The sequence below is a fragment of the Geotrypetes seraphini genome, chromosome 3 (genome assembly GCF_902459505.1).
Source record: "Geotrypetes seraphini chromosome 3, aGeoSer1.1, whole genome shotgun sequence".
Lineage (NCBI taxonomy): Eukaryota > Metazoa > Chordata > Amphibia > Gymnophiona > Dermophiidae > Geotrypetes > Geotrypetes seraphini.
The window spans coordinates 208497871-208520684 of record NC_047086.1 but is presented as its reverse complement, the minus strand read 5'-3'; the positions used below and the strand labels follow the sequence as shown (position 1 = coordinate 208520684).

The 22814-nt window shown below is 43.8% G+C and overlaps 1 protein-coding gene across 7 annotated transcripts in view; it reads right to left on the bottom strand.

Annotated features, from left to right (window-relative positions):
* Nucleotides 1-1824: 1824 nt before the first annotated feature.
* The window catches only part of AGAP2 (ArfGAP with GTPase domain, ankyrin repeat and PH domain 2), a 526417-nt gene continuing 505427 nt past the window's right edge, over nt 1825-22814 (bottom strand). For all 7 annotated transcript variants that reach the window (XM_033938398.1, XM_033938399.1, XM_033938400.1 and 4 more), the window contains 2 exons: nt 12020-12275; nt 1825-3502 (listed from right to left, as the gene is read on the bottom strand). In XM_033938398.1, coding sequence (XP_033794289.1) covers nt 3296-3502; nt 12020-12275 — 463 coding nt within the window. In that variant the 3' untranslated portion in view covers nt 1825-3295. The remainder of the gene's footprint in view (nt 3503-12019; nt 12276-22814) is intronic.

Below are 22814 nucleotides of genomic sequence, written 5' to 3'. Positions count from 1 at the left end.
GTACTACTCGAAAGGGTCCAGAGAAGAGCGACTAAAATGGTTAAGGGGCTGGAGGAGTTGCTGTACAGTGAGAGATTGGAGAAACTGGGCCTTTTCTCCCTTGAAAAGAGGAGATTGAGAGGGGACATGATTGAAACATTCAAAATACTGAAGGGAATAGACTTAGTAGATAAAGACAGATTGTTCACCCTCTCCAAGGTAGGAAGACCGAGAGGGCACTCTCTAAAGTTGAAAGGGGATAGATTCCGTACAAACATAAGGAAGTTCTTCTTCACCCAGAGAGTGGTAGAAAACTGGAACGCTCTTCCAGAGTCTGTTATAGGGGAAAACACCCTCCAGGGATTCAAGACAAAGTTGTACAAGTTTAAACTAAACTGGAACATACGAAGGTGAGGCTGGACTCATTTAGAGCACTGGTCTTTGACCTGGGGGCCGCTGTTTGAGCGGACTGCTGGGCATGATGGACCACTGGTCTGACCCAGCAGCGGTAATTCTTATGTTCTTTTGTTACACCTTTCATGCCTATGCTGATGGTGCAAGAGTAACATCTAAGCTTTAATCTTAACTAAACTTTTCAGCCAGAAAAGACATTTGCCATATATCTTTGCTAATCATGGACAAGTTTTTGAAAACTGTCAAGAAAAGAACTACACATCTTATCTCTTCAACCAGTTGCTCAGTCCTTTCCACCTCATCATTTGAGTCAAACAGATTCCCTCAATGGTATTACTTCAATTGTGGAAAAGAATGGAAATCACATGGTGTTAAGTCTGGGCTGTATGGCAGATGGGTGAGACTGAGTCCCATCTCCGCAATTGCTTCTGTGGTGTTTCATGCTACATGAGGCCTAGCTTTATGTTACAACATTTTCTTCTTGTGCTTCTGAACTCTTCTCAATTATTCCTTCAAAGTTTTCAGTGTTGCAATGAAATGTTTTGAGTGATCCTCTATTGTTTTTCACAAGTTTGTCAACCTTTCTTGTGTGAGATTCAACAGATGCTGTCACAGGTTGTCCGCTTTGTTTTTCATCACACAGTCCACTATCTTTACATTTTGTGAGCACTGGGCATCACTGGGTCAAATCAGCAGAGTTATCACCATAAATGACCAGTATGCAAAGGTGAATTTCAATTAGAAGGACTCCTTCAATAGAAATTCTATCACAGCACATTGCTCATTTAAGTGTTTTCTGCCTGCTTCCGTTTCACAAGCAATAGCAAAACAGTGTCTTGACACAGACTCTTTTCAACAAACTGAGGTGAAGGAAGAAATTCCAAGAACAAGTGAACACATGCAACATATCAGTGCTGTCATCTGTTGATGAATTATGGAAGTGGAGGCGTTACTTTTCATTTTATCCTCATATGTTCACCACCACCTCTAAAAATTGACCTGAAAGAGAATAGAACAGCCAACATTGGAAGCCTACATAGAAAATTATTTGAAAAATGTTTTGGGAGAGCTTTGTTTTCTCATCCATTTGGCAGAGTGTAAAACCAAAAACCAAAGGGTCTGACAAGACCACAGCATGTGGGAAGGGCCTTTTATATTTAGATATAAACATCACTTCTCACCTCTAGGAGAGATGTTTTGTTTTGGTGCTGTGCGATAAAGTCACCTACTTACGTGCCTGTTCAATCCTGCTTGTCAATAGAGAAAGTGTTTTGTTTATGTATTAGATGCAGAAAATGGCTCATATAAAATTATGAAGCTGTGCTATAAGACATACTGTAGATTCTTATTCAAAAAGGACTATTTCCCATTCTATGCCTGTGGAAAATATTTATTAAATAAACCACACAAAGGGCAATTCTTTAAGGTCCATCTAAAATTTAGGCGCCATTTATGTGCATCAATTTATAGCACAGGTGCATGTATGTGTATAAATGACATCTCTAATAGGCATTTACACCCACAAGTGCTAGCCACTATTCTAAAAATGTATGCCATAATCTTTTACTGGGTATGTGAAAGAAGGCATTAACATAGGTGGAGTATTGGCAGGTCATGGATTTGTTTCTGAGATACACATGTAACTAGAATACTATAAGTTACACACTCTTCAGAGCACACACACTAAGGTGCTGAAAGTTACAACTGCCATTGACTTGGTGTAATTGTTGACACCTAACTTTGGTGTGCCAGTACTCACTTACACTTGTATTTTACAATGAAAACTTGGTGCCAAGATGCCATTATAGAATTGGCACTCAGTACATGGCACTGCAGTGCCTAAATCTTGGCACCAATTTATAGAATTGCCATCATAATATTATATCACAGCTAAGAGAAGTCGGAGATATTTGAAAAGTTCTATATTTTGTACAAACATTTTGGGTTGGTGAAGCATTTTTGAGATTTAAGTACTTCTGGAAATGAACTTTTTATTTTCCAGGAAGGTTTTATAGCAAACAAAGGGAAAGTAGTTCCTGATATGATAAATAGGAAATTGATTCAACTAAATAAGTACCAGCCTGCCCCCTCACCCATCTCTCATTATATATGCTCTATACCCACAGAAATGGTTATCAGTCTATTTTCTATCACTTCTGACCTGTCTCCATGTGCCTCAAATGACACTGGATGTGCTGAGGCACCTGTACTGGTGGTGGAAGGGGGCTGATGTTAGAGCTCTACCATTGGTTCAGCACATCTCTGTTCACACAATAACTAGGCCAAAATGAAAACTGAAATAGAACTAGAAAACCAAAACTTTTTTGTATCAAATATTGATTCTTTTCCATTGGGTTGTAAATTTGCTCAATCAAGTACTCTCAACACAGTTTAAACTCTGTATTAGTTCTAAAGGACTAAAAATGCATGTAATATAATAAAATCATATATCTATATATGTAATACTCTGATAAAACAATACACATTTAAAATAAATCATGGGGCATTAATTTGCAGATTTACAGACTTCTTTGGGACATTTCAATGTTAGCTATAACTTAATTTTTACACATTAGTTACCTAATTTTAACTTTTCCCCTTTCCTAGATAAACCTATCAGAGAAAAAGGGGAATTCTTAAATTTATTACAAAAACACTTTCAAATTCCTAGCCTTTCTTTCTTCTAATAGATATAGTATGGATAATATCTATGTCTTGCTATTTGTAATTTGCTACCAATGACTTCCAATATTCTTCTCAAAGCTTCTAGATGGAGCTTCTCTTCTAGGCACTGGGCGTGAGTTGAGTGGATAAGATGGTCCAATGGAGCTTCATTTCTGGAAGGCTGGCAGAAGAATTCTGAATGGAACTAAATGAGACATGAGCAGTATGGATTCGCGGGTTATACCAGGGCAGTCCGTGAGTCAGTTCTTACTATGCTAGTAGTGCTGCTTTTCCGCCTGAGGCTGGGGGTCACAATGGGTCCGAGTCCCTCATTAGGACAGCCATGCTGCAACAAGATATCCACACACTCTTGACTCTCTGCCTTTTTGGCATAATACAGTGCTGTGTGCCCACATGCATCCTGGGTCTTCACATCAATGCCATACTGCATAAATGCAAAAAAAAAATAAAAGTTAGCAGATGTTGTTATTTAGCTCCTTTGCTAGATAATTAGAACATTAAAAGAGTGGAGAAAATCAAGATATTATTATACCAGAATGCCTGGATAGATAATAGATAAAAACATCTAAAAACCAGCCTAAATCGGCACTTGGACAATCAGTAACAAAAGTCGTCCAAGTGCCAATAATCGAACTGGGTTTTAGACGTATTTAAAAATGACCTAGGCCTTCACAGTGCTGCTGAATGACCAGAGCTAAAAGGGGCGTGTCAGGAGGAGTGGTGAGGGCAGGATTTGGGCGGGACGTGGGCCGTCCTAGACTTAGTCGTACCAAAACCAAAAGTATAACCAAAAGTTTTACAACACTGCCTAGACGGAACTTGGACGTTGTGATTAGGCCATCTAAAACCAGGTCTAAGTCCACAGAAGGCATCCAAAGTGACCAAATAACCACTGCAGACACAAAGTACAGACCCCCAAACACTCCCCCAGTGATCACTGACCCCCCTCCCCACCACCCCCATAAAAATTGTAACAACAACTTTACATTTCTGCCTTCAGAACATCAGTACCTGGCAGCCTGGCATAGGAAAGCCTAGTAGAGCTGCACAGAGGTGGCTTTAGTGGTCTTGGGGGTAGGTGAGTGAACCATGGATAGGAGAACCCAGGCCCATAAGCCACTCTAATCACTGCATTCATGGTGAAAAATGTGCACCCCCCCTAAAACCCCCAAAACCCTTTTGTACTGCCATATAAGTGGCTCCTGCAGCCATAAAGGCTATTGGGGTGGGTCTAGTAGGTTCTGGGGGTGTTTGGGGGGGGGCTCACCATGACCTATAAGGGAGCTGTAGTTAGATGTTTCTGTGACACCTTTTTGTGAAGTTCACAGCAGTACCCCACTACTCTGGTGCCTTGTCTGGGTGTCCAGTCCATCATTTTACTGACCCTTCCCGTATCCAAAAGGTCTTTTTCTAGGCATTTGTGACTTGGACGAATTTTTGGACGAAAATTAGTGGTCTGGATGATCAGACGGCTGGACGTATAGTTGGACGATTTTCGAGAAAAAAATATGCTGGACGTATTTTTCAAAAATGGATCTTTTCCCCGTCCAAATATGGGCGACTTGCGACTTAGGCCAAAATGGACTTAGATGTTTCTTTTGATTATGCCCCTCCATGCGCTTAATGCATGGAAAGAAAAAATGTACTGTTCAGTTTTCTTAAAATAAACAAACAAACAATGACAAAGTAGCTATTGCTCGGAGGGGGTGAGGACACCTGCTTCCTGTTATGCAGATCCTAATTGATATTCACTGGCTGATATTCAGCTGGGGCCCACATAAGTGTCTTACGTAGGTCCCAGATGAATATTGGTAAGGACCCACATAAGATCCAGTGGACAGCAAATGCTGGCTTGGCCCTGGATATTTAATGCCAGTGCCCAGACATGATCCAGTAATGAATATCTGGGCCTAAATTCTGCCCATAGTGGTCAGTGTTTAAACAATGCTTACCACCACCAGCTGAATATTGACCAGGCTTTGTTTAAAATCATTTTCTGCCAGGTGATGTCAGCAGTGAATGGCTGCCTGAATTGTGAGCTCTATATCAGTCACCCTTAACTAAGTAAAATACTCTCACATTCACAATTATTGCCCTCTAATCTGTGTATCAAAGAGTGGAAAATTCTTGTCTCACACTGTAGAAATCATGCCAGGGTGAAAATTTGGAAATCTTAAATACTTTTTGTTGGCTGTGAACTGGAACAATACTGTGGTGCCATACATGGTGACGGAAGAATATCCTGATATGGGAAACGTATTATGGATGAAACATCTGAGCTTGAGGTGGGCCACTAAATGAATCACTTACAAAAGAGAATCTTCGAGCTATGTTAGATGAACTCAACCAGGATATTAAATTAGAAGAGATATTAAATACATACAAACTGAAAACATTATTATCAGAACTGCAGGTGAACTTGACAGATTTCGGTCAGAGGAAGGGCTGTGGCTCACAGGTTGAGCTGCTGTCTCTGCACCCATTGGTTGTGATATAAAATCCCAGTGCTGCTCCTTGTGACCCTGGGCAAGTCACTTAATCCTCCAGTGCCCATTGCTTTGAAATTCCAAAACCACAAAAAGGTGGTATACAAGACCCCATGCCCTTCCCTTCTCCTGAGAGCAGAGGAGACTGAACATGTTGGGCTCATGGATCCTACCTAGATAAACTGGAACAGAGTATGGAGCCAGTTCTAGAGTATTTAGAAACCCACTCCAAGAGGAATATTTTTAAATTCCAAAGGATCCTTCAATAGGAAAGGTACAGAAATTATTCTGAATTAGTCTGCCAAATTTGTGCAGCAATCCTGGCATGCAACAAATAGATCAGCCTATTAAGGTGGTTTCCTTATCTCAAGAAAGATATAGTGGCACTTAAAAAGGTTCAAAGGAGAGCAACTAAAATGATAAAGGGGATGGAACTCCTCTTGTATGAGGAAAGAGTAAAATGGTTAGGGATCTTCAGCTTGGAAAAGAGACGGCTGAAGGGAGATATGATTGAAGTCTACAAAATCCTGAGTGGAGTAGAACAGGTACAAGTGGATCAATTTTTCACTCCATCAAAAATTGCGAAGACTAGGGGATACTCAAAGTTACATGGAAATACATTTAAAACGAACAGGAGGAAATATTTTTTCACTCAGAGAATAGTTAAGCAGATAGCGTAGCTGGTTTTAAGAAAGGTTTGGACAATTTCCTGGAGGAAAAGTCCATAGTCTGTTATTGAAAAAGACATGGAGGAAGCCACTGCTTGCCCTGGATCAGTAGCATGGAATGTTGCTACTCTTTGGGTTTTTGCCAGTAAGGGTCTAGATAGGGACCTGGATTGGCCACCGTGAGAATGAGCTACTGGGCTTGATGGATCATTGGTCTGACCTAGTAAGGCTATTCTTATGTTCTTATGAGAGCACATTGAGCTCTTGGACCTCAGAGACATTGTTGCCTGTCTTTATACATACACTTTAAAGAATTAATAATACGTAAGGCCAGACAAATGGGTCAGAGTAAATGGAAAGATTTGTCAGCTCTCACTGTAATATAGGTGTGCTATGTGGGAAGCACTACTTATAATGTTAATAATGTTATAATGTTAAAATAGTTTAAGAGGCCATTACACTCATCTAACTTGGAACACCTCTTCCAGACCAAGGAGAACTCAGACACCCTTCACCCACCCCCCAATCAAAGGCATCCAGCATAAAAAATACACAGCCACATCTCCAATTTACTGATTTCAGCACCAAACTACAGAACCTTGAGGAGGGAAATAAAATCCAGGTTGTTCAAGAAATATGTCAAGCCAAACTCCTGATACAACCAATATCCTCACTCCATCACCAGACTCCAAATGTTACAACCAATAGCTTCCCTGTAATCTTCTGGAAATGACCAGAATCTCTTCCTTTTGTAATTCGCCTAGAACTGCAAGGTATTGGCAGAATGAAAGAAACTAATGTAATCTAATAAAGACTGGCTTGCTACCAGAGAGTAAATGTATGGATGTAAATCCACCTTTGCCTTCAACTTCTTCAACTCGCTGGCAAAAAGTAATGCAGGGAGGAAAACCTTTGAAGCTGCACTGCGGCAGTCCACAGAGAGATTGTCAGTTTGTTGAATGTCTGTGTATGGAACATTTCTATTAGCACATTTGATGGTTCCTGCTATCAATTATATATTGCCTTGTTAATCTGATTAATTAATTGCTGTTTCTAGGATAAGGGAGAGGGATGTTTAATCTTTAAATAGAGAGTGGAAAATGTATGCTATATCTGGGAGGGGGAGGAATCTTTCTGTTTATTTATTTGGGTGTAGTTAATTTCTCAGGGACTTTGAATAGTGTGAGTGATTTTTTTGGTATAGGCAAATGTGTTTTGGGGGTGATGGGATAGGGAGTCCACACCTAGAATTCTGATCAAATATGGTAGGGAAATTGGGTCATGAGGTATGCCAGCAAGGGAAAAAATGCAAGGTAAGAGTAGTTGGATATTCATTGGATTTTAAGGGAATTCTCCCCCCAATTCAAGGAAGACCTGCCAAGGTCCAGGTGTGAGAACTGCTTCTTTGGGGCAGAAGAGAGTAGGCTGCCGAAGATTGCAGATTCCTAGCTCCACCAAATCTTTGTCTGATGTTCTGATAAGATCTTTGACTCAAGGGGCCTCTGGAATATTGATGATATCATCTGGAGGAACAAAACTAGAACGTCCTGGCCCCTTGGAAGACCGAGGCTTGCTGTCCAGCAAGGACTTAGGTTTGTGGTCCTGCATGCTGGCTATAAGGTTATCTAGACCCTTACTGAACAATAACTTCCCCTTAAATGGCAGTTTACTGAGGGTTGCTTTAGATGAAGAATCCCCAGACCACTGTCTGATACACAGCATCCGGAGCGCAGAGATGGAGTAAGCCAACAGCTTGCTCACCACCCTGAACAAATCATACAGGGCATTGGCCACATAGTCCACTCCAGTGATCATCCTTATCCACGATTGTGTCAAGATCGTGATGTAGCTTGGATTGGTAGGCCCTGGATGCCTCTGCGACCACTTTCAAATCAGAGGCCGTGGGATCAAAAAGCCTTTTGAGCACAAAATCTATTCTGCAGTCTTGGGTGTCCTTTAACACCACACCGCCTTCACTAGAAAGTAACCTGTGCCACCAAAGAATCCACCTTTGGGGAAACATAAAGCTGATTAAAAGTATCTACTTTCTTGCGAGTGATTTTAACTTGGTATCAGCTGAGGAGGAAAATGTTCCCAGAGCATAGACATTTTGCGTTGTCACCTATTAGTCTTTTAGAGGGATTTTCTCCTGGGGGCGAGGATCCAATATGGTTTCAATGGGTCAAAGCAGGGTTGTGCACAGTGGGACAAATTTGGCAAGAGGGAGGAATGTTTACGTTTGATCAGCTACAAGATGAGTATGGGCTCTTGCACTCTGATGTGTTATCTTATGCACAATTAAGACTTTTTTTTTTTACATAAATAGGCCTACTGGGATTTGGTCTTGGAGGTAACCAAACTGGAACTGGCTTTGCGGAAGGGGATTGGGCGGGGAGGGATTTCTTCCATATATCGTTCTTTACTATTCAGGGAGGTGCCTGAAGATAGCTACAAGCATGCTTGGGAGAGGGAGGTGGGGAGAACATTGGCTGAGGCAGAATGTGGTAGGTGTTATAGATGCCTCGGAAAATGGGTTTAAAATGTATTTGACACTGGAAAAACTAGCTCACCTTGGGGCTTCTTCTTCTGATAAATGTTGGAGAGGGTGTGGGCAATTAGGATTCTTCCACCATATTTGGTAGACCTGCCCTAGGGTTAAGGAATATTGGAATATGGTTGATTGTCCAAATTTTAGATAGACATTTTCCGGTTTTGATGGAGTGCTGTTTGCTTAATGTGCCTATACACCTCTCCCTCCGTATTCACGGTTTCAGCAATCGGGGTTTTGATTATTCATGGTTTTTAGCTTGCTGGCTCCTCCCCCTAAATTACATAAGCTTGCATAGAGAAATCGCTGATTCCAAGTGTTTACAGAGAAACTCACTGATTCCCAGCACTTTCTTCACTGTGTTTTGCCTCTCTTTCAGCAACAGGCCAGGTCTTCCACATGTTATTCGCAGTTTCACCATATTCATGATGGTTTTTCATAGAAAACAGCAAATAACATATGAAAAAGTTATTCACAGTTTTTCTGTATTTGTGGTTCTGTTAATCCCCTATCATAGTGAATACGGAGGGAGAAGTGTACCTGGGTTTCTACTTTAAGAGAACCACTTTGCCCTCTTTGTGGTTACGTTAGCGAGGGTGGCTTTGGCTAGCTGTTGGCAATCTGCTAAGCTAATGGAACGGGAGCAATTACTTAATAATTTGGATTTTGTCCAGATTATGTGTAAATTGACAGCAATGCATCGGATGCGTATGGAACTCTACAGGAAAATATGGAATAGCTATGTATTTTGTTGAGCATCTTCACTCCACTCTGGGCTTAAGATGGGTTAGGGAGGGTTGGAAAGGGGAGAGGGGGTTTAGATAAGGGGAGGATTGGCTAGGGTGGTGGTGGGATGTTGACTGTATGGGGGAGGGGTATTTGCTTTGTCGATGGTTCCTTATTAGGCGAGGTGATTATTGTTAGTAGCTAGGATGTATGGGTTTATGAGAGGTTCCATGACTTCTGTATGTATTTGAGTGTTGCATTTTGATGTGTATTACAGTTTGTATATTATACTCAAAACTTTAATAAACACTTTTTTGGGGAAAAAAAAAGCATCCACCATTGGATAGAGCTTAGACATAGCCTTGACCAAATGCAGAGGACCTTCTGGCACTTCCCAGTGATCCGTGAGCATCTTCGTGACGTCCGGATGATCTGGAAAATAAGAAGACTGCGGCTTCTTGCTACACATAACAGGACACTGTAATGTCGAATACTAAGGAGTCTCTAACGTCAACTCTTGAAGGAATTCTGAAATGATCCCTATCAGCGCTGAAGGTTTAAAAAGTCACTACACTGTGGGAGTCCTACCCAAGATCCAGAGCAACCCCCAGATCCAGGTCCTTCAGATCTGTGACTGCAGCTCCATGACCCACTTGCTTGTCAGGGAAAGTAAAAGCTTGAAATTATCATCCAGATCATCCGAGCTGTCTTCATGAGGACTGTCCTCCGAGTGAGCATGGCTCTGTTGCTGGGGACCTGTGCCCTTGGAGGAAGGGCCCCCCTGGTGCTAAAAGGGATGCCATAGTAGGTAGATTTGTAGAACTCTTATTAGCCAGATATGTCTGGAACAGCTTATTAATAAATTCTGGATAAAATCCTTGCCCCTGAGGGGCAGGGGTCCTCTCTGAGCCCTTTATAAAGCCTTTGGAGCTTTTCTGTGATTTTGGCGCCGAATCACAGCTGCATTTTGCCAAGGACACACTTGCACTGCCCCTGTCCCTATTTTGGACTTTTTGGTCAGCCCACAGATGGACTGAATACTAGAACTCTCGAAGGAGCAGGTGGGGGTGGGGGTGCTAAAACAGACATTACCTTCCCCCCCACATGCATGGAATGTGGAACACGGATGCTTGCCCAACAGCCATCCGCCACAAACATGGCATGAATCCAAAGTATTCTGCACTAAGGAGTCCATTCCACCTGTTATCTTGCGAAAATGAGGTGTTTTGCGGCAGATAAAAACTTAAAATTCAAATTGGGAAAATCCAAGGGATGGCAACCATGGGAGTGATTTTTGCAATAAAACAGCCCAAGAAATTCAAATTGAGCAATAAAAAAACATCGATTTTAGGATTTTTGGGGTGGGAGTACCTAGTACTAATTTTCCGAATACCCAAAACCTAAATTTGGAGATCCCCGAAAACTGATCTCACAGGTTGTGAACTTCTTACTGTGCCATGTTGTGTGCTGAGAGCTGCAAAATGAAAGCTGTGACAGCTTACAGGGAGATCCTATCCGTCAAGAAGCTGGAAAATTGGACTGCCTGTGCTTTCTGACTGCCTCTTGGACCCAACATACCAGTCGGAGATCTCTACCCCTCCTGGAACCTGCACACGTTAATGGGTGTAGGAATACAGTTGGCCCCAATCCTGGATAAACCACCACAGAGCCACACAGCCTACAGATGAACCTGGGGTGAGCAACTCTCCCAAGGGAACGTCCCTGAGTCATAAACTGAGATTGCAGTCCTGGTGGTGCACAGTGAAGCAGCCAATCCTCTGTAAACAGACTATCCCCTTAAAGTCTAGCTCCTACTGTCTCACTTATAGGAAGACAACTGGAAGTTGGAGGGCAATCTAAGAGAGGAGGCGCAAAACGCTTTGCTAATAAGGCTTCCTACATGAGATCTCACGAAATGGGATTAACTACCCACTTGTTCAGGAATCGAGTGAGATTGTACAAAATCATCATTTGCTTCTTGCACTTCAGCAAACTGGAAGAGCTGGGGTAGCTCCCTGGAAATTCCCCATATAGTCTCGGTCCCTTCCCTCTCCCATAAGATGGTGCTGCTCTCTTCTCTTCCTCCGTAGAACGATGTTTTTCTCTCCCCCTTTGGCTCCGTTCCTGTCCCACACCTACCCCCTTGCGATATTGAATCTTCAGGCTGGCCGGCAGCAGCCTTCTGCTCTCAGCCTGTCCCGAAAGCCTTCTCTGAAGCAACGTTCTATTCCCACGTAGCCAGTACACTTCAGAGAGGCGACTTCTGGGATAGGCCGATAGAAGCAAGCTCACCTTGCTGCTGCTGCTGCCAGCCGGCCCGAAGATTCAATTTTGGAAGAAGGTAGATAGGGGGGCAGGCAGAGGAGAATACCCCGAACACTGTAGAAAGTTATTCAGTCACCCAAATAGTCCTCTAAAAAAGAGAACAAGTCAAGGTAAATCTGGACATCTAGTAACCCTAGCTGTATAGGGCACATTATAGTAAAGCAGTAAACTGCATTTTTGTTGCATACCCAGACGAGAAGCTGCGTGATCACCACATGTGGCAATCCACAGGCCACATGCAGTGCTGTTCGCTTGTCCTTGTCTCCAGTGCTGGTGTTAATCTGCTCTTTTGTGCTATGAGCTAGCAGTTGCAGGACAAAGGCAAGGTCTTTCTCCAACACAGACTTAAACAACTGTTTGCCAAGTGGAATGTCAGGATTCTTCAGGGGAGCCAGAAAAAGTTTTTGTTCATACTTAGCTCGAATCCAGGCTTCTCTCTCCTCCCTATAAAAAAAAAAACCATTTATAAATTAGATAGCTCAAATTTTATTAACATTATTTATATTTTGTGTTTTACCTAGTAGCTGTTTTAGTCCAAGGAAACTATTTTTTGTTGCTCGATAAGCATAAGAATTATACAAAAGTAAGAGCTTCATTTTAGACTGCATCTAAAGAAGGGTTTTATGTGATCTTTCCAGCTCATGTAAAATCAACCTTTATGAATGCATAGCGCAGGTTTTAGTGCCAGCAACGGTGGTAACTGCTCCGACGCTCATAGGAATTCTATGAGCATCAAAGCAGTTACTGACACTACCAGCGCTAAAACCCACGCTATGCGTTCATAAAAAATAGCAGGATACATGTCTTCTCAAATTGGTAATACCAATCAAAGGAACTCAGAGCAGAGACAGTTGTACATCTCAGATATGGTCTGGAAGCATTTGTGAGCCCTACTGCACATCTAAATCAATACCACTCATTGCTGTCACACAAAACATCATTAAGGGGAAAGTTATCAACATGGAGTACTGTTAACCCCAGTTATTAGTAACCAGTAGTGCTGCCAAATTCAGGAAAAAATATTTCTATTCGATTCGATTCAGCCTATTGAATAGATTTTTTGATTCGATTTTCCTGCCCAATTGGGTATTTTTTTTCAGATATCCTGTTGGGTTTATTTTATAGCCTCTTCACCCCTTTTGTCCTCTACCATCTTTTCCAGTACCGAGGTCAGACTCACCGGTCTGTAGTTTCCCGGCTTCTCCATCAAACCTTTTTTTGAAGATCAGCGTTAGAGAATGACACGGTGGTTGTTAGCCACAGGTAACCCGCCAAAACGGGGAAAGAAAAATAGTAGTCGCTGCGGGGATGGGGACAAGGCCATTCACTGCCCCGTGGAGCGGTGAATGGTCTTGTCTCCGCAGTGAGGCAATCAAGAATCGCGCGGTCCAGCAGCCCCCACCCGCCTGATCGCAGCATTTAGCCAGCTCCCTCCCTCCACCTCACCTTATATTCCGAGTTTGCCGGCTTTCTTTTTCGCCGAGCCGCACACTTTCAAAAACCCACGCACACGCAGCTGCTGGAGTTGTTCAATCTTCTCTGCTGCAACTTCCTGTTTCCGGTTGCGTCAGAGCAGAAGATTGAACAACTGAGAAGCCGCACGTGCGGCTTGGCGAAAAAGAAAGCTGGCAAACTCGGAATATAAGGTGAGGTGGAGGGAGGGAGCTGGCTGAATGCTGCGATCGGGCGGGTGGGGGCTGCTGGATCGCGCGGTCGTGCGTGTTCCCGGCTCACACTAGGAAGGAGGGAGTGAAAGGGAAAAAAATTCTGGGCCAAGGGAATGAAGAGGGAAAGAAAGAAACCCACAGCAGGAAAGGACAGGCAGGTGAGCCAGATGCTGGAAGCAGGGGGGCGGGGAAAGAAAGAGGGAAAGAAGCTAGATGGGGTTGAAAAGAAGAGACACATTGGTATGGAAGAGGAAGATAGGGGAAATCTGGACACAGGAAGGTAACAGTAAGAGGGGAAATTATGTGCATGGGGGCATAGGGACAGAGACATAAAGGGGACATGCCATGGGGATGGTATATGGACACGGGGGGGGGGGGGGGCAATGCCAGATACATAGGGGAGATATTAGAAATGGGGAAAATAGGAACACAGAAGCGAGATGGTTTGTGGGGATGGGACAGGGACCGAGCTCCCAGGCTCCAGCGGCTTGCACAAATTACATTGTAACGTGCCACAAAAATAAGAGGGAGGGAGGTAGATAGATAGGCCACACGAGAGGAGCTGAAGGGTGGTAGAAAGGAACAGATGGTAAACGAAGGAGGGAAGGGTGATGGTGGAAAGGAATAGAGCAGACATTGAAAGAGGGTAGAGAGGAACAGACCCTGAAGGGAAATGTGGAAGACAGAGTGGGGAGAAGACGCTGTAAGGGAAGAAGACAGATGCCAGACTATGGGGGAGCGGAGGGAAGAAGATGGGTGCTAGACCAATTGGGGGGGATGAAGGGAAAGACACAGTAACAGCAAATGGAAGACACAGAGAGAAGACACACAGTGGAAGGAAGGAATTGAATGAGAAGATATGGAAAGCAGAAACCAGACAACAATAGAAAAAAAAAAAATTCTATTTATTTATTTATTTTTTGCATTAGGATAAAGTAGTATATTAGTTGTGTTGATAAAAATTTATAAACAAAGCCCTGCCAGCTGAACATCTCTTTCTCTAGTTCAGCAGCCAGAACTTTGATTTATAAGGAAGGAATAAGCTAAATATTGCAGTACTAAGGCTTATATGGATGCTGTGGGGATGATGACGGGGCGGTGAATGGGATGGCAGTGACGATGATGGGGTGGTGAATGAGATGGCAGTGATGGTGACGGGCCGGTGAAGGGGATGGCAGTGACGGGGCAGTGAAGGGAATGGCGGTGACGGGGCGGTGAAGAGGACGGGGACAGATTTTTTCCCCGTGTCATTCTCTAATCAGCGTAACATTTGCCACCTTCCAGTCTTCCAGAATCTTTCCTGATTTGATCGACAGGTTGGCTACTAGTTGAAGCAGTTCAGCTATAGTTTCTTTCAGTTCCTTGATGACCCTCAGATGGATACCATCTGGTCCCGGGGATTTATCGCTTTTAAGCCTATCTATCTGCCTGCATACCTCTTCTAGACTGACCGTCAACCCTGTCAGTTTCCCGTCTTTGTTTCCAGCATATAGCCTGATGGGTTCCGGTATGCTGTGTATATCCTCTTCGGTAAATACAGATGCAAAAAATGTGTTCATTTTGTCAGCGATTGTTTTTTCCTCCATTAGCACTCCCTTCATTCTATGGTCATCCAATGGTTCCACCGCTTCCTTTGCGGGTTGCTTCCCCTTAATATATCAAAAGAACGGCTTGAAGTTTTTTGCCTCCTTGGCTATTTTTTTCTCATAGTCTCTTTTGGCCCCTTTTACCGCCTTATGGCACCTGCATTGATGTTGTTTGTGCTTATTCCAATTTTCGTCTGTTTTTGACCTTTTCCATTCCTTAAACAAAGTTTTCTTGTCTCTGATCGCTTCCTTAACCTCTACAATGAGCCATGCCGGTTCCTTGTTCTTTTTCCTCTTGGATCCCTTGTTGATACGCGGAATGTATAGATTTTGTGCCTCAGTGACTGTGTCCTTTAAAAGGGACCAAGCTTGCTCTAGGGTTTTACAGTGCTTATCCTCTTCTTAATCTTCTTCCCCACCATGCATCTCATCTCTTTGTAATTCCCTTTTCGGAAGTTCAGTGTTGTGGCCGTTGTTCTGGACCGATGTTTCGCCTCTGCGTCTAAGTCAAAGTAGATCATATTGTAATCGCTGTTTCCCAGCATCCCTTCTACTTCTACACCTTGTGCCGGTCCTCACAGTCCATTTAGTATTAAGTCCAGAATTTCTGATTGTATTTTCCTTGACAAGTTGTTCCAGGAAGCAATCGCCTACAGCATCCAGGAACTTGGCCTCCCTAGCGCAGCCGGAGGTGCCTAGGTTCCAGTCTATCTCCGGATAGTTGAAGTCGCCCATGATAACTGTGTTACCTCCCTTGCAGTTGTGTTTAATCTCATTCGTCATTTCTCCATCAATTTCTTCGGACTGCCCTGGGGGTTGGTAGTAGATGCTGATCTTCGTTTCCAGTCCATTTGTTCCTGGAATTTTGACTCATAGAGACTCTAACTTATCTGTCGGTTTGTGCCGTGTTCTCTCCAGTAGATTCAATTCCCTCTCTGACGTATATGGCAATGCCCCCCACCTTTTTGAGCCACACTGTTTCTATGGCATAGTTTGTATCCTGGTAGCACAGTGTCCCAGACGTTTTCCTCAGTCCACCATGTTTCTGTGATGCCGATGATGTCAATGTTATCTTTTTGTGCCACCGCTTCTAATTCATCCATCTTATTCCTAAGGCTCCTTGCATTCGTGTACATACACTTGAGTTTGCGGCCTGTTCCTTTCTTGCATTTCCTCCCTTCTTGTGTCCCTTTCGGTTTGTCTTGCCTGTGATCCGGTGAGTCTTCCCCTCTATCTTCCTGCAAGGTATCTTCCGGGTATACCGGTTCCCGAAAACCATTGACTCTCTCTCGGTCAACTGTCGGCTTTCCCCTTCTTCCTAGTTTAAAAACTTTTCAACTTCTCTCTTGATGTAGCTTGCAAATATCCTTGTTCTGTCTCTGCTGAGGTGGAGTCCATCCTTCCTAAATAGCTTGCTCTTCCCCCAGAATATTGTCCAGTTGTGCACAAAGTGGAATCCTTCTTCCTCACACCAGCGCCGCATCCATGCATTGACTGCTTGCAGCTCTGCCTGTTCTCGTCTGCCCTGGGTACCGGCAAGATCTCCGAGAATGCTATCCTCTGTGTTCTGGTCTTCAGCTTCCTTCTTAGCATCCAGAACTGATCCTTCAGTACTTCTCTGTTGTAGTTCCTGTTGCTCACGTTGTTTGTCCCCACATGGATCACCATCACCCTATCTTCTTCTTCCACACTGTCGATGCGGCTCACTATGTCTTCTACCTTGGCTCCCGGTAGGCAGGTCACCAGCCAATTCAGTCTGATGATGGAGTCCCCACGACGATTACTGTCCTCTCTATCTCCTCTTGATTCTCCAGTTGTAGGTCCATGTCCCTGATGTACGTCCATTTCTCCAGCCGTAGGTCCGTGTCCTTCATTCTCGCTGCTGTGTCACCCATTCCTTCGTGGTGGTTGTCCGTTGGGTGGTCCACCCTCTCTGTTGGTGTATCTCGGCAGTTCCACTGTTGTTGATGATTTTCCACAGCCTCCCTGTATGCCTCCTTTATGAACTTCTCCAACTCTTGGACTTCTTCCTCGATGGTGTTCTCCATCTCGATGTTCTCTGCATCTCTACCTTCCTCCTCCACTGCTTGGAGTTCTCTGCATCTCTGTCTTCCTCCTCCATTGCTTTAAGTGCCTCCAGTTCCAGTATTCTGCCCTCCAGGAGTCTGACTTGTTTCTTCAGATTCTCCAGTTCTCCAGATCGAGTGCATATGTAAGACCGCCTCCCAGAGGGGAGGTAGTCATACATATGGCAGACAGTGCAGAAAACTGGGTAGCTCAACATCCTCCTTCTGTCTGCTGCTTCCATTGCTGCCTGCTTGCCGGTCTGCTGTGGATGTCTTCTGTATCTACTGGCTGTCCTCTGCACCTGCTAGGTCCTCTGTGTCTGCCTGGCTGTGTGTCCTCTGTGCCTGCTGTGTCCCCTGTGCCTGCCTGGCTGTGTGCCCTCTGCGCCTGCTGTGTCCCCTGTGCCTGCCTGGTTGTGTGTCCTCTTTGCCTGCTTGGTTGTGTGTCCTCTGTACCTGCTTGGTTGTGTGTCCTCTGTGCCTGCCTGGATATGTGTCCTCTGCGCCTGCTGTGGTCTCCTTCTGCTTCTACTTTAGCGGTGGCTCGTCTCTTCTCAAGGCCCTTTGCAAAGGCGCTCTCGCTAAGGCGAGCGCCTTTAACGCTCACCTTCAACGCGCGCCGAATGGCTGAGTGCCATTGGCTCCTCCCCTTTTGAGTCGAAGCCCGGTGGATGACGTCGGGGGTGGAAAGAGCTAACTCTCGTCTTCTTCCCTAGCTCTCTCTCTGTCCTCCGCTTCTCTTTGCATAGGTGAGAATTCTCCCAAAGATGCTCAACATGGGAAGTCTTTCATCCATTTTGACCCCATGACAGTTGTCAGTGGAACACTGATCTCTCCATTAACCGCTGTTCCGGCCTACCCGAACCTGTTCCTCGCTCTGCACAGCACACAAATTCCGACTTCCACAGCGTGTAAACCATGCCAGGAAACCAAACCCCGCCCTAATACTCGAAAGGCAGCCTTCTCTATGGTCAGACGCTGTAACAGAGGAAAAGCTTCCAGGGCTCGCGAAGGCAGCATGTTTGTAACGCTGTCCGCAGCCCCGACAATGAACACATGCAGTGCTGTTGGGGAGCTAGAGGGTAAATAAGTACCAGATCAGGTAGGGGGGGTGGGGTGGAATAGAGGTCCGGACAGGTGCGCGGGTTTTGCATTGAAGACGACTGGCATAGCCTCATGTACTTCCTGAATGACCCCACCAAATTGGTGAGGCTGATTTAAAAAAAACAAACAAACCAAAAAACAACAACCGAATCGATTCGAATCAATTCACCCAAAGTGAAATCGATTCGAATTGCGAATCGGGCAGCACTAGTATCTAGGTCTCACTGCATAAATTAAGACCTGTACTAAAATGGCACAAGTTAGTGGTAAAATAATACATTTTAACAGTAGCCCACATTAGTAACTATCCTCCTATCTTTTATAAAATACTACCTGAAGAGGTGAATGGGTATGTGAGGATTTCTATCCTGCTATCTTTATACAATGTTTGCTACAGGTAAAGAAAATAAAGAAAAACGAGCCTGCAGGGAGAGGGGTTGGAGTTGGATTTTAATCCCCAAAGAGCTTCTAAAGAATCAGTTGGCCAATCCTACTGTTTTGTTGTATTGGGAGTCTCTTTACAAGCAGCAGTGAGATGTGAAAGCGCAGACTGATGTTCATGTTACAGTTCTGCAAGTGGGCTACTGATGAAGCCATGACTCAAACACTGAAGCTTGGCATGACCCTCAAGGGTAACTCATAAGTGAAGGAAATGCAATCAGACACAGTCAACTGGAAACTGAGTAGTGAGGTGTAGCCACGGTGGGGGGAGTCTGGGCCCCTCCACTTTTAATTCAGTCTCCCCCACCCCTAGTCAGATCACACAGTTGTGGGTGGACAGAACAGAGGAGACTAAAATGCAGCAGCCCAATAGCTAAAACAAGATAGAAGTAGGAAATAGGGTTACCATATGGCTCTAGTAAAAGGAAGATGGATTGAGACATCCGGGTTTTACTTCCATTGCTTTCAATAGAAGTAAAACCCAGATATCTCAATCCGTCCTCTTTTTTTTCTGGAGCCATATAGTACCCTAAGTAGGGGGCCTCAGGATACACGTACTTAAGACCTGCTATGTCCTACTCTGATGCAGGCTTCCTGTTATGGAGTAAATGCAGATGTGTCAATCTGGCAGTCCAAATCCTCAAACACTGATTAGCATAATGAGGACCTTTGTTGGGATAAGCATTTATGATATTATTCAAAATGCAGCTAAGTACATGCAATGCATAAGTTTTCTCTTTTTTCACAATATTTCATAGCCTTTTCTTGATCTCATTGCATTTAGCATTTTTATGAAATTTTTCTTCCTAAAATTAAATTATATATGGAGTCTTTTCAACTGATAACTGAAATAGCTACATTTACTGGAACTTTAAAATTGCCAGTAGTGACTTCTGAGGTCATTTTTGTTCATATTTTTTTAATTTATGGAAGCATAGTGTTATGTTGCTACATTCTTAATCAGGTGCATCCATGGTTACTTTGAGGAAGATCAATTTAGTTTGGTCATATAAGCTTTGATATTAAGTATCCTGGACTATTGTAAGCAGCTGTAAATGGTCCAGAATATAACTGTGCATTTCCCCCCTGCCCCCCCCCCCCCATTTTTACAAAACTGAGCAACAGTTTTTTAGCGCTGGCCAGTGCATTGAATGCTCTGCGCTGCTCTGACGTTCTTAGGAACTCTATGCCTGTCAGAGCAGCGTAGAGTATTCAGCGTGCAGGCATGTGCTAAAAACTTCTTGTGTGGTTTTGCAAAAGGGGGGATTAATTTTCTCTATGGGAAAAAAAAAAAAAAAAAGATCATATGAGTATTTTGCTTTTTTTATTTGAAGCTTCATTGGTTAACTGTACAGGTAAGGATGTTTAAAGTTGCCTGCTTTTTTTGTATAAGGTTTTGTATGGACAGGCACCACCTTATTTGGTGGGTCATTTTGAGTTCACTGCACTGGCACATGTACTAACCATTTTGCCTTTCCCTTACTTATAGGGAGAATGAGGCTAAGGGGGTTCATAATCGAAAGAGAAAAATGTCCAAAAACCAGCCTAAGTCGGCACTTGGACGATCATAAACGAAAGACGTTCAACTACCGATAATCAAAATGGATTTTGGATGTGTTTACAAACGACCTAAGCCTTCCCAGTGCCGCTGAATGACCAGAGCTAAACGGGGCGTTTCAGGAGGAGTGTCGAGGGCAGGATTTGGACGGGACGTGGGAAGTTGTTCTCTTTCTAGACAGTGAGATTGGAAAAGGAAATATTGGTGATCCTTCTGACTTCAATAACCTATATAGGGTCTTCAGGCACTATCTTAAAAAGTACTTGTTGGGTAAATTTTTAGGGAATTAGGGTGGGTATGGTTTTTCTGTTTATTGTTTGCTTGAGGATTGTTATGAATTGTATGTTCTTGGTTATGACCAACTCTTGAATTCTGATCCGCTTTGAACTGTCAAAGGTTACAGCGGACTATAAATAAAATATTATGTTATGTATATTATGTTAACTGTAAAACATGTAAAACAAGTAATCCTACCGAAAGACCATTACATTAATCCAATCCTGCTAAAATAAACTATTTCATGACTACCTGGAAAACTGATAAAAAGAGCTAATGTTTTCAGCTGCCAATAGAATGTAACTTTAAAAAAAGTACAAATTAATGAAGCAATATGTTGCTTTCAAGACACCTGATCGTCCATCATCACCCCCGAAATTCCACACCACCTGCTACACCACAATACCTTCCTGCTTTAACAGCTGACAACCCCAATCCCCCCAATAGATAGAGAGGTATAGCCTGGGATTGGTGAAGTGGGCTCTGTGCGCTATAAGAGGCCCCATGATCCCTTTCCCTAAATTAAACTTCTGATGTTCCTCTCCTGGTTAGTGTTAGTTTTCTAATTTTAAAAGAAACCCCCTAGTGTATGGGATATTGAAAAGATGGTTTTGAATGATTATTTTGAAGCATAGAATGAGCCTGAGGCGCCTCAGCCAGTCAAGGACTTAGGCCTCTCCTCGTGCATCAGATGGTGCACTGGGGCATGGCCTAAAGCTGCTATTACACAGCGGCTAGCGGAGGTGCAGGAGCAGGAGGACTTTGCGTTTCCTCCTGCTCCCGAAGATTGAGGCCTAGGAGCAGGAGGGATCGGGCACCCCTCTAGCTCCCAACTATTTAAAATGTACGCGGGGTGGGGGTGGGGGGTGGTCAGGGTGATGCCAACGGTGCAGGAGGGACTGCGCACCTCTCCTGTTCCAGAATTGTATGTACGGATGGTGGGCCAGGGTGTCAGGCCGGTGGGTGGGCTATTTTCTCTGGCTCCCCCGACTCTCCGCTGCCGTTCTCCGCAGTGTAGCCCCACTTTTAAACCACAGGCTCGCACTGCGGGGAAGGGTGCCAGAGAGTTAGGGCGAGCAGGCAGGAGAGGTTGGGGTACAGCAGGGCGGCAAGACTTCGGGGCAGAGAGCAGGAGATTTGTGCTTGAGTTGGGGCAGAGAGCAGGATATGCAGTCGGAAACCACTGAAAGACTGGTCCCCAGCAGTCGCTTTTGGAGTTGATCGGCCAGCCCAGTTGGATCAGATTGATTGTGTTGTGAATTGCTGCCTTCCTTACTTTTGAATGTCCCTCCCCTCATTTGCATGCGCGGATTGGAGGATGGTCGGCAGAGAGGTAAGTGAATCGGGCCGGAGAGGAATTTGGTCGCTAAGGGGTCACAAACTGATTAGTACATGATCGGCTTGCTTTGTGAATCTAGCCCTTAGTCAGCAACAATTTCTTTAGGCCGGCCAGTTTTTTAAACAGCTGTTTTTCAGGTGATCTCATTGTTTTAGAATCTCAGGAATTAACCCCGTCAGCTCTGAGAGTCAGTGACTGCAGTGTACAGCATATTCTTCTGCCTCCTTCTAACTAGCTTAATATTTAGAAGCGAACAGGTTATATTTAGAGGTATGCACAGGCGCATAATCTGGTTCCCATCCTCACCCATTTCTAGTCAGCTTGCATTCATCCCCCGCCCCATTCCCAGTCAATTCTCTTCCATTCCCACCCCGCATCTTCTTTCCCATTCCCCATCATATTGTTACCATCTCCTCACAACCCTCCCCCCCCCAGTTTTCTTTCCATGTCTGCAGCCCACATTTGAGTGATCTAAATGGAATTTCCTGTCCTATTGTTCCAACTATTAAGATATTGGGTGTTCATCTAGACAGGAACCTGTCAATGACAAAACAAGTTGATGTTTTAGTTCGAAAATGTGTTTTTTATACTTTGGAAGTTATGGATAATTAGACTCTATTTTAATGATAATTCTTTTAGATTATTAGCTCAGTCACTTGTTCTATTTTAGATTACTGTAATATTATTCATTTGGGTGGTTACCATAAGAATCTTGACTGCCTTTGTCTGATTCATTTGATTTTCAGATTGAAAAAATCAGATCATATAACTCCTTATTATAGAAAACTGCATTGGCTCCCTGTTCAAGCCAGAGTGTTTTTTTAAACTAGGATGTCTGTGTTATAAAGTTTTACATGATTTGGCTCCTGGTTATTTAATAGAACACTTTAAATTTCCACATTTTAGGGCTCCTTTTACTAAGGTGCGCTAGCGTTTTTAGCACACG